Below are 12,195 nucleotides of genomic sequence, written 5' to 3' on the forward strand. Positions count from 1 at the left end.
AGGTCAACAAGGCCTGTGATGAAAGGAACACCCTTCCTACTGTAAAAGACAGAGGTGGATTGCTGATGTTTTGGGGATGAGTGAACTACAAAGGCACAGGAAACTTGGTCAAAGTTGAAGGAAAGATGAATGCAGCACATTACCAGCAAATACTGGAGGCAAATTTGCAATCATCAGACCGGAAGCCGCACATGGGACATACTTGGAGGTTCCAACATGACAACTATACAAAACACAAGGCCAAGTTGACCTGTCATTGGCTACAGCAGAACAAAGTGAAAGTTCTGGAGTGGCCATCTCAATCTCCTGACCTCAATGTCATTGAGCCTCCCTGGGGAGATCTCAAGTGCGCAGTTCATGCTAGATAGCCCAGGAATTTACAGGAACTGGAGGCTTTTTGCCAAGAAGAGTGGGCAGCTTTACCATTTGGGCAGAGCAGGCAGACCCAGGGCATGTTGATTTAGTAAGTATGACATAACACAATACTAGCACAGTCCACATTTACTACTCTTTGATAATGGTGCGGTTTTTCATGGCCTATTCTTGCATGTGATTATATTTGGCCTATTTTTGCCTTGTTATTCTGAGATACACATAATTGATATGTTTACATACATGTTTTATTTTTATATTTATAAGTGCCATTCTTGTAACTGTATATGTATATTGGCATTAACTTCATACATGGCATTTTTTTGATTAGTAATCTATATATTTGTATATTTTTTGGCTCTTAGGAGTGTGCTCCCTGGTCCAGGTCCTATAAATGATAGCTTTACTATTGTCTTATTCACTAGTCTAATATCACTCTACACTTATTTTATAGTCCTGCACATTCCTTTTTGAGAATTTTTTTTTTCTATTTATTATACATATTGTTTCTGCCATGTGTGTGGTATGTGGACTATCTCTGGGAACATTCAATATTTTTTGTATTGTTTGCACATTTCTTACTCACCTGCCCTGTATTGTCTTGCATGTCGCTCCATCACAATTTTAAATGTTTTTAATTGTATTTTGCTGTCTAACTTGGCATTGTTGTTAATAAAGCCGCTTTTTGATATATCATCGCCTTGTGTGCACTATACTTGCGCTCTTTCTTCTCATCTTTTCAGCTTTACCATTTGAGAAAATGAAGAACCGTATCCACAACTACCACAAAAGACTTCAAGATGTCAGAGGAGATTTTAGAGGAGGAAATAGACGGTACTAAGAGATGGGGTATGTAAACTTTTGATCAGGATCGTTTGGATGTTTTGGATTGTCATTATGATTTAAAAAGAGAAAACACAGTAGTTTGACAATAAATGACTTCACCCAACCACTAACCATGAGTGGAGAAAAATGTTTTGGAGTTATCATTCATATTCTCTGAAAAAAGACCAAGACAGCAAAAATTCTGCCGGGGTGTGTAAACTTTTGAGCACAACTGTATGTTACAAATATATTTCTTGTATTTGCCTATACCATTGATTTATGCGAAGTTTGTTGAAATGACACTGACCATTTAAATGCTACTCTACACAATTTATAAATCTGTAGTCTGCACCCCAATTATAAACTATACAGCTTTCAGCATCACTCTAAGTCTGTATGATCTGCATTAGATAGGCAATCGATAGAAATTCTATAGTATATAACAATGATATATTTTATAGAGTATTTATTGTTTCTACAGAGATTGACACTTTCAGCTGATAGGACAATGCCAAACCATTTAGAGATGTGGACTATTCACAAGAGAAAAGGTAAAAACCCAGTGGTCAATTTATTCATACATTTCCAGGTGAAATAACAGAGAATAAGAACAACGTCAAAATAGTAGAAAAGATTATCCAAAATAACTATTTTATGGGTACACAAGTATTTACTAAAACAGAAGAGCTGTCATGTGTCACACAATATCTGACATTAAATTATGTCTCTTGTTGAGAGATACTAACACCTAATTAGACTTTTTTTTATAATGAATGTTCTACAAGCTGCTTAGTACAATTTAACACAATGGATGCTGTAAAACATATGAATATTTTATTCTGTTTTCAAACCAATGGTCAAAAACTGAAGAGAGGAATAAATAATTGTAGTACGTAGCAAAATCATTTATTATACAGGAAGAGAATTCGGTGATAAATTGGATCCCAGTATTTTCTGCTTTTGTAATGGTACTGTAGCAACCTTCATCATTGCTATTAAATTATAATGTGTTGCCTTATAGACATTTTAATTCCATGTTCTCATAATGTTAATTTATGTAAGTCACAAGGAATCACTGTAGTATTTCATACTGGACAGCAGACACACGGACACTAACCATTGCAATGGACTTTTGTGTTAAGCAGGCATGTGTCTTTCCTAATTGGTCTAATTTAATAATACTGATCTCCTCTGCAAAGTTGGAGCAATCTCTAAACTTCATAGATCTGGTATTCATAATTGAGCTCTCAGATGTATATGGAAGTTGCCAGTAATTGGTCGAGCCAAATTTCTGTGTTCTGAAAAACATTCTGACAAAGAACAGGATATGGTGTAATTCTGACCTGGCGTGATTGATCATCATAAGAAATTGCTATAGCTGTATTCCCTGGAAATGCTCTGCATTGCTTTTTATGAAAAAAAAAAACCCTATGCCAAAGTACAGGAAACTGAAGAAATATGTTTGGATTTTGTTATAGCGTTTTGACAGAATACACAAATAACGATTATTCCTACGTAAATAAATTTCATACATTTTGTAAAATCAGTGGGCATGCACTGTTACAATAGTAAATGTCATTTTTTAAAGCAATTTCACTGTCTCTAAAGGTTTATTTACACAGATAAGCTTGGATAGCTTCAGTTCAAATATATAGATTTCCTTTCAGGTCATAGTTTTCTGCTCTCCGGTACCAATGATTCTAAAGAGCGCTCCTTCTTGTACCAACGGTAAACTCACAGTCTGTTGGAACAGCAGCTCTTTGCTGAATGCTTAGATTTTTTGGCAAATGTGTAGTCTCGATTTTGAAGAATATGTGGCGTCTTTCCATACTTTACAAGACAGGCCTTTAGCACAGTCACATCTCTGAAATATCTCCAAGCCATGAGAGCCCTTTTTTCTCAGTTTTGTGCACACTTCCCCTTGACGTAATACGGGTTTACAAATTTTGGTCCAGAAATGTCGAGCACAGCAAAAGCCTTCAATACAATCAGTTGACCGCAGACAAGGATCTCCTTCATGTCCTGCCAAGATGTATAAAAGAAGTTAATTATAATTTTATTATGGATCCATTTAAAGTGCCCAGTAACATTACACAGTTATCCCTTCATTAGCAGCCAATATAAAGTAAACATTCACGGGTGTATTCTTAGACATTTCTGGCCTATCCTCATGATAACTGCATGTTTCCTTCTGGAAGGAAATCACACCTATCCATAGAACAGAAGTCCTTTTTTGAATACACAAATCTCTTCACTATTTTCTATGGGAGCTAAACACACAACCAAGCAAGTGTGCTCTCCTTCATTCACAAAGGCCACAACCCCAGGAAGGAAGGGAATTCAATAGACCATGCTATTTATTTCTCCGAATCTATCCTGACAAGAGATAACTTTAATAATAGTATGATGCATTCACTTGTACTGTTATGCCAAATGGTGTAAATGAGCTGTTCAGGACTATGGGCTGGACACGGATCTGCATGAGAATCTGCCTTATTATAAATGAAAAGGGAATAACCAGTGTGAAACATGTTAATAACAAAGGACCATAGAACTGAGCTTTGTCCACTTACAAACACATATGCAGCAGCAGCTCTCCCAGCTCTGCTGTATTGCAGCACTGTCTGCCTGTGAGATGGAAGCTAAAACTGAGAGGAGCCTGCAGTTGTGTCAGTTATAATCACACACAGCTCTGCAGTGAGATCAGTAAAGCAGAGAGCGGCCATTACGCATCACACTGGTAACCATTACACATCACACTGGTAACCATTACACATCATACTGGTAACCATTGCGCATCACATTGATAACTTCCTTATCATGTAAAAAAAGCTATGGAGGCAGTTTCTCACGCAGATCAGTGACGGCCCATAGATCTTAACAGCTCATTTAGATGTAAAAAACATGTGGATTTCTTTGGACTATGACATTGGATCACAGATATCAAGATTTCATTTTATTCAACTTCCTATGAGCTGTGTTTCTATATAGAGGGCTTGGGAGGGATGATCCTACTAACATATTCCCTTTAATCATATTGTTTTAAATTAAAGGCTAACTATGCTTTCAAGTAACTTATCAAAATAATCTGTCCTATGTGTGTATATGAGGAATAGCACAATTTTTAACCTTTATGTCACTTACTGTATTTTTCTGACTTTAAGGCACACTTTTTTTCTTCTAAAAATGTGAAGGAAAAAGGGGGGTGCATCTTATAGTCTGGATGTACCTGCTCTGGCTGTGGCGAGGAGGTGGGGGAGCTGCAGCGGCAGTGCAGCGGGTCACAGGATGCAGGTGCCGGCAGCTGCGGCTAACTCCTGTGCCTGCTGCTAAAGATTAATGAATATTCACTGCTTTCCACACAGATGGGCATGGAAGGCAGTGAATATTAATTTCTCTTTAATAGCAGACACACTGTTAGCCTCAGCAGCCGGCTTCCTGCAGCTGCCGGGCTTTTGTGTATGCCCGCTACTTAAGGCAACGAATATTCACTGCTCTCCACTCTAGGCATAGAATGCAGTGAATATTCATTCCCTTTAGTAGCGGGCACATGTGAACTCCTGGCAGCTGCGGCTAACACTGTCTTCACTATTTAAAAGCAATGAATATTCACTGCTTTCCATGTGCATGGTCCTGGCGTGGGGAGCGGTGCGTATTCCGGAAGCTGTCCTTGGCCTGTTAGCAGCACATGACATCACTGCCATGAGCTGCTTACAAGCATAAATCAGTTGCTGGCATTGGAACAAGACACTGCGAGGGAGCGCAGGGAGGGTAAGTATAAAGGTTTATGGTTTTTTATGTTTTTTTATGGGGGCCATGCATACCAGGATGGGGATGAGGGTTAATCATACCAGGATGGAGATGGAGGCCCTGTATACCAGTATAGGGATGGGGGGACCAGGCCTACCAGGGTGGGAATGGGGGCCAATCATACCAGGATAAGGATGTGGCCATGCATACCAGGATAGAGATGGGGGCCCTGCATACCAGGATAGGGATGAGGGGGCCAATCATACTAGGATAAGGATGGGGCCATGCATACCATGATGGAGATGGAGGCCCTATATATCAGGATAGGAATTAGGGGATCAGGCCTACCAGGATAGGGATGAGGGGACCATGCCTACCAGAGCAGGGATGAGGGGGCCATGCATACCAGGATAAGGATGAGAGGGACATACTGTACATACCAGCACGGGGATGAGGGGGCCATGCATACCAGAATAGGGATGAGAGGCCTGTGCATACCAGGATGGGGATAAGGGTGCCATGCATACCAAGGTAGGAATAAAGGGGCCATGCATACCAGGATAGGGATGAGGAGGCCATGTATACCAGGATAGGGATGAGAAGGCCATGTATACTAGGATAGGGATGACGGGGACATGCATACCAGGATGGGGATCTGGGGACCATATATACCAGGATATGGGATACTTAGAACAGAATCGACCACAGTTTTTGCTTCAATTTTTTTTCTAATTTCCTCTTTTAAAACCTAGGTGCGTCTTATGGTCCGGTGCGTCTTACAGTCCAAAAAATTCGGTATATCCTGAATTCACACCAGTTTCCCCTCTATATGCTCTGTCTCTAACTTATTATCCACTGGGAGCTGAGGGAAGATGAGCTGCAGTGATTTCTCCCATAGACAGCACAGCACAGAGAGGGGAATGCCATCTATTCGTTTACTTTTAACCCCTTAATCCCATATGATGTACTATCCCGTCAAGGTGACCTGACGCTTAATTTCCAGTGACGGGATAGTACGTCATAGGTGATCGACCGCGCTCTCGGGGGGAGCATAGCTTATCGCGGCCGGGTGTCAGCTGACTATCGCATCTGACATCCCCTTAATCCCATATGATGTACTATCCCGTCAAGGTGACCTGACGCTTAATTTCCAGTGACGGGATAGTACGTCATAGGTGATCGACCGCGCTCTCGGGGGGAGCATAGCTTATCGCGGCCGGGTGTCAGCTGACTATCGCATCTGACATCCGGCATCTGACGACCGTCCCCGGCACACTGCGAACAAACATGATCGCAGTGTTCCGGCAGTATAGGGAAGCATCGCGCAGGGAGGGGGCTCCCTGTGAGCTTCCCTGAGACCCCCGGAGCAACGCGATGTGATCGCGTTGCTCCGAGCTTCTCTTAGGCTAGTTTCACACTAGCTTTTGCATGAGCTGCTTGCAGCCTGTGTACCTATCTTTAACATTAGGTACGCAGGTCGTGCCGCAGTATGCGGATGCTTCCGCATGCGTCGTTTTGACGATGCGGCGACCAGCGTAAACGCAGCTTGTAGCAATTTCATTTTTTTGCCGCATCGTCAAAAGACGCATGCGGAAGCATCCGCATACTGCGGCACGACCTGCGTACCTAATGTTAAAGATAGGTACACAGGCCGCAAGCTGGCTGCATGAAGTAGGCGGAGCTAGAGGCGGAGGTGCGGCCAAAGGCGGGGCTTCATGGATGAAGTCCGCAGCCCTTCGCAGCTCATGCAAACGCTAGTGTGAAACTAGCCTTATCTCCTCTCCCTCCAGGCACCGGATCCAAAATGGCCACGGGGCTGCATCCGGGTCCTGCAGGTAGGTGGCTTACCAAGCGCCTGCTCAGAGCCTGCAGCACTGTAAGTCAGATGGCTGATCTGACAGAGTGCTGTGCAAACTCTCAGATCAGCGATCTGTGATGTCCCCCCCGGGACAAAGTAAAAAAAAAAAATTTCCACATGTGTAAAAAAAAAAAAAAATTCCTAAATAAAGGAAAAAAAATATTATTCCCATAAATACATTTCTTTATCTAAGAAAAAAAAAAGAATAAAACTGCTTTATCAATTTTACCAAACGTGGAACAGTATAAACGCCCCCCAAAAGAAATTCATGAATAGCTGGTTTTTGGTCATTCTGCCTCACAAAAATCGGAATAAAAAGCGATCAAAAAATGTCACATGCCCGAAAATGGTACCAATAAAATTGTCAACTCGTCCCGCAAAAAAGAAGACCTCACATGACTCTGTGGACCAAAATATGGAAAAATTATAGGTCTCAAAATGTGGAGAGGCAAAAAGTTTTTTGCTATAAAAAGCGTCTTTTAGTGTGTGACAGCTGCCAATCATAAAAATCCGCTATAAAAGTAAATCAAACCCCCCTTCATCACCCCCTTAGTTAGGGAAAAATAGTAAAATGTATTTATTTCCATTTTCCCGCTAGGGTTAGGGTTAGGGCTAGGGTTAGGGCTAGGGTTAGTGTTAGGGCTAGGGTTAGGGTTAGGGCTAGGGTTGGGGCTAAAGTTAGGGTTAGGGTTGGGGCTAAACTTAGGGTTGGGGCTAAAGTTAGGGTTGGGGCTAAAATTAGGGTTAGGGTAGGGGCTAAAGTTAGGGTTAGGGTTTGGATTACATTTACGGTTGGGATTACGGTTGGGATTAGAGTTAGGGGTGTGTCAGGGTTAGCCATGTGGTTAGGGTTACCGTTGGGATTAGGGTTAGGGGCGTGTTGGGATTAGAGTTTCAGTTAGAATTGGGGAGTTTCCACTGTTTAGGCACATCAGGGGCTCTCCAAACGCGACATGGCGCCCGATCTCAATTCCAGCCAATTCTGCATTGAAAAAGTAAAACAGTGTTCCTTCCCTTCTGAGCTCTCCCATGCGCCCAAACAGGCATTTACCCCAACATATGGGGTATCAGCGTTCTCAAGACAAATTGGACAACAACTTTCTGGGTCCAAGTTCTCTTGTTACCCTTGGGAAAATAAAAATTTGGGGGGCTAAAAATCATTTTTGTGGGAAAAAAATATATATATTTTCACTGCTCTGCATTGTAAACTGTAGTGAAACATTTGGGGGTTCAAAGTTCTCACAACACATCTAGATAAGTTCCTTGGGAGGTCTAGTTTCCAAATAGGGGATCACTTATGGGTGTTTCTACTGTTTGGGTACATCAGGGGCTCTGCAAATGCAACGTGACGCCTGCAGACCAATCCACCTAAGTCTGCATTCCAAATGGCACTCCTTCCCTTCCAAGCTCTGCCATGCGCCCAAACAGTGGTTCACCCCCACATATGGGGTATCAGCGTACTCAGGACAAATTGGACAACAACTTTTCGGGTCCAATTTCTCCTGTTACCCTTGGGAAAATACAAAACTGGGGGCTAAAAAATAATTTTTGTGGAAATTTTTTTTTTATTATTTTCATGGCTCTGCGTTATAAACTGTAGTGAAACACTTGGGGGTTCAAAGTTCTCACAACACATCTAGATAAGTTCCTTGGGAGGTATAGTTTCCAATATTAGTCACTTGTGGGGGGTTTCTACTGTTTGGGTACATTAGGGGCTCTGCAAATGCAACGTGATGCCTGCAGTCCAATCCATCTAAGTCTGCATTCCAAATGGCGCTCCTTCCCTTCTGAGCTCTGTCATGCACCCAAACGGTGGTTCCCCCCACATATGGGGTATCATCATACTCAGTACAAATTGGACATCAACTTTTGGGGTCCAATTTCTCCTGTTACCCTTGGGAAAATACAAAACTGGGGGCTAAAAAATAATTTTTTTGAAAAAAAAGGAATTTTTATTTTCACGGCTCTGCATTATAAACTGTAGTGAAACACTTGGGGGTTCAAAGCTCTCAAAACACATCTAGATAAGTTTCTTAGGGGGTCTACTTTCCAAAGTGGTGTCACAGCTCCTTCCCTTCCGAGCTCTGCCATGTGCCCAAACAGTCATTTACCCCCACATATCGGGTATCAGCATACTCAGGACAAATTGCACAACAACCTTTGGGGTCCAATTTCTTCTCTTACTCTTGGGAAAATTAAAAATTGGGGGCGAAAAGATCATTTTTGTAAAAAAATATGATTTTTTATTTTTACGGCTCTGCATTATAAACTTCTGTGAAGCACTTGTTGGGTCAATGTGCTCACCACACATCTAGATAAGTTCTTTAAGGGGTCTACTTTCCAAAATGGTGTCACTTGTGGGGGGTTTCAATGTTTAGGCACATCAGGGGCTCTCCAAACGCAACATGGCATCCCATCTCAATTCCCATCAATTTTGCATTGAAAAGTCAAATGGCGCTCCTTCCCTTCCGAGCTCTGCCATGCGCCCAGACAGTGGTTTACACCCACATATGGAGTATCAGCGTCCTCAGAACAAATTGTAGAATAACTTTTGGGGTCCAATTTCTTCTCTTACCCTCGGGAAAATAAAAAATTGGGGGCGAAAAGATAATTTTTGTGAAAAAATATGATTTTTTATTTTTACGGCTCTGCATTATAAACTTCTGTGAAGCACTTGGTATGTCAAAGTGCTCACCATACATCTAGATAAGTTCCTTAGGGGGTCTACTTTCCAAAATGCAGTCACTTGTGGGGGTTTAAATGTTTAAGCACATCAGGGGCTCTCCAAACGCAACATGGCGTCCCATCTCAATTCCAGTCAATTTTGCATTGAAAAGTCAAATGGCGCTCCTTCCCTTCCGAGCTCTGCCATGCGCCCAAACAGTGGTTTACCCCCACATATGGGGTATCAGAATACTCAGGACAAATTGTACAACAACCTTTGGCGTTCATTTTCTCCTGTTACCCTTTGTAAAATAAAACAAATTGGAGCTGAAATAATTTTTTTGTGAAAAAAAGTTACATTTTCATTTTTATTTAAACATTCCGAAAATTCCTGCAAAATGCCTGAAGGGTAAATAAACTTCTTGAATGTGGTTTTGAGCACCTTGAGGGGTGCAGTTTTTAGAATGGTGCCACACTTGGGTATTTTCTATCAAACAGACCCCTCAAAATGACTTCAAATGAGATGTGGTCCCTAAAAAAAAAAATGGTGTTGTAAAAATGAGAAATTGCTGGTCAAATTTTAACCCTTATAACTCCCTAACAAAAATAAATTTTGGTTCCAAAATTGTGCTGATGTAAAGTAGACATGTGGGAAATGTTACTTATTTAGTATTTTGTGTGACATATCTCTGTGATTTAAGGGCATAAAAATTCAAAGTTGGAAAATTGCAAAATTTTCAAAATTTTCGCCAAATTTCCTTTTTTTTTCACAAATAAACGCAAGTTATATCGAAGAAATTTTACCACTATCATGAAGTACAATATGTCACGAGAAAACAATGTCAGAATCGCCAGGATCCGTTGAAGCGTTCCAGAGTTATAACCTCATAAAGGGACAGTGGTCAGAATTGTAAAAATTGGCCCAGTCATTAACGTGCAAACCACCCTCGGGGCTTAAGGGATTAAGCTCAAAGAGAAAAGCTGCAGCAACATGGAGTATATTACTAAACCGAACTGAGCTGTCTTGATCTGAATCATCTGTAATGTGGGGAAAAACACTTTTTATAGAGCTTTGCATAATATTTTTCTGTTTGCCTCATCTATTCCCTTCCCTTCATAGAGAATAATGGGCTTTGTCATACGACACCACCAGCCATTTACCTATGAGAAGGATGAACTTGGTCTGCTTTTTCCCAACAGCACAATGGATGGTGACTTCAGAAGGCAGTGGGGGGGTAGAAGAAGAATTATCTGATAATCGGGGAAGGAAGCTCATTTCTCTGATAAGATACCTCACAAAGTTTCTTAATCACATGTAATTATGGTTTGTGCAAAGTTTGTTGAAAGTACAGTTCTGTTTTAACTTTAAAGGAGTTGTTCCGTTAGCAAAATACATTTTAATCAATAGATCTTGGAATAAAAGTGTTTCATAATTGCAATTGGATGTGTTAAAAAATGTTCTTGTGCTGAGATAATCTTATAAATGTGCCCCTGCTATGTGCTGTGTCATGGCGGTGTCTGACCATACAGTAACATGGTCTGATCATACCACATCTCCTGGGCAGGGAAGGAAGCAAAAGAGTATACAGACAGGACAGCATGGGATCACAGCTGCTGGTTTCTGTGAGGGAAACATTTCCGTGACTTTTGAAAAGCTTGCTTTTCCTCACAGAAAGAATCAGCTGTGATCCCATCCTGTAATGTACTGTAAGTATACTCATTAGCTCCTCCCCTGCCCAGGAGCTGTGGTATATCCAACCAGACACATTTATTACACAGGGGCCCATTTATAAGATTGTCTTGGGACAGTAAAAATTCTTTAAAGCACCACTCAGGCAGCTTTTTTTTCAGCGCTGGTGTGTCACTTTAAATGTAAGCCCCCTTACACCTTTCTTATACACACCTTCCGGTGGCTTCACCTTGTACCGATGCTGCTCCGGTCCCATGGCGCCTTCTTGTGCCCATAACTTCTGACTGTGTAGAAGTCATAAGTTACGTCACAAGAGCACAATGCAAGTCTGAGAGCAAGAATGAGGCTGTCATAGAGATGTATTGAAGAAAGACCTCCGGCGCGCTCCTTGAAACACTGGAGCTGCAGGCAGGTATCTTTTCACCGGAGACCAACGGGAGCGATGCTGGAAAAGAATGAAGGTGGCGGCAGGTGAGTATGAGACAGGGCAGGGAAATTACATTTAAAGCTGGAGTGGAGCAAAAAAAAAAATGCCGGAGTGGTGCTTTAACACATCCAATTATGGAACATATTTTAATTCTGAGATCCAGTAACTAAAATGTGCTTGGTTCATGGGACAACCCCTTTTAAGGCATTGAAATTTTCATTTATTTGGTCACACCTTTTATATGCGGCATTTTGGAATGATGTCTTCCAATATTCTGCCAACCCAAATCCTTGTTAGACATGTGACTGTTCTTCTTTGGGCGTCCTTCAAGTTCCGGAATATGAGGTGTTAGGATAGTTTCAGCTACAGGGATACATATACCTGTTGAAAAATATAATAGTATAGATTTTAAGTTGTCAAGTTACAATCAGTATATCAGTAAAAGTAATGTTTGTGTTCAGATATAACAATAAAATAGTAAAAATGACAATCCATATCTGATAATCTGTGCCTATGCTGGTCTTAGTACCTAGAATCTTGTAGTTTGGGATACCTAAAGAGAAGTGGCGATATGAATAGAGCAGTTACTGCATTACATATAGTATACAA

At 41.3% G+C, this 12,195-nt stretch overlaps 1 protein-coding gene across 1 annotated transcript in view; it reads right to left on the reverse strand.

Annotated features, from left to right (window-relative positions):
• Positions 1–1,743: 1,743 nt before the first annotated feature.
• The window catches only part of DKK2 (dickkopf Wnt signaling pathway inhibitor 2), a 272,962-nt gene continuing 262,510 nt past the window's right edge, over positions 1,744–12,195 (reverse strand). The window contains exons 3-4 of the mRNA XM_077278436.1: positions 11,821–11,967; positions 1,744–3,219 (exon numbers count right to left, since the gene is read on the reverse strand). Coding sequence (XP_077134551.1) covers positions 2,969–3,219; positions 11,821–11,967 — 398 coding nt within the window. The 3' untranslated portion in view covers positions 1,744–2,968. The remainder of the gene's footprint in view (positions 3,220–11,820; positions 11,968–12,195) is intronic.

The sequence above is a fragment of the Ranitomeya variabilis genome, chromosome 1 (genome assembly GCF_051348905.1).
Source record: "Ranitomeya variabilis isolate aRanVar5 chromosome 1, aRanVar5.hap1, whole genome shotgun sequence".
In the NCBI taxonomy this organism is placed as follows: Eukaryota; Metazoa; Chordata; class Amphibia; order Anura; family Dendrobatidae; genus Ranitomeya; species Ranitomeya variabilis.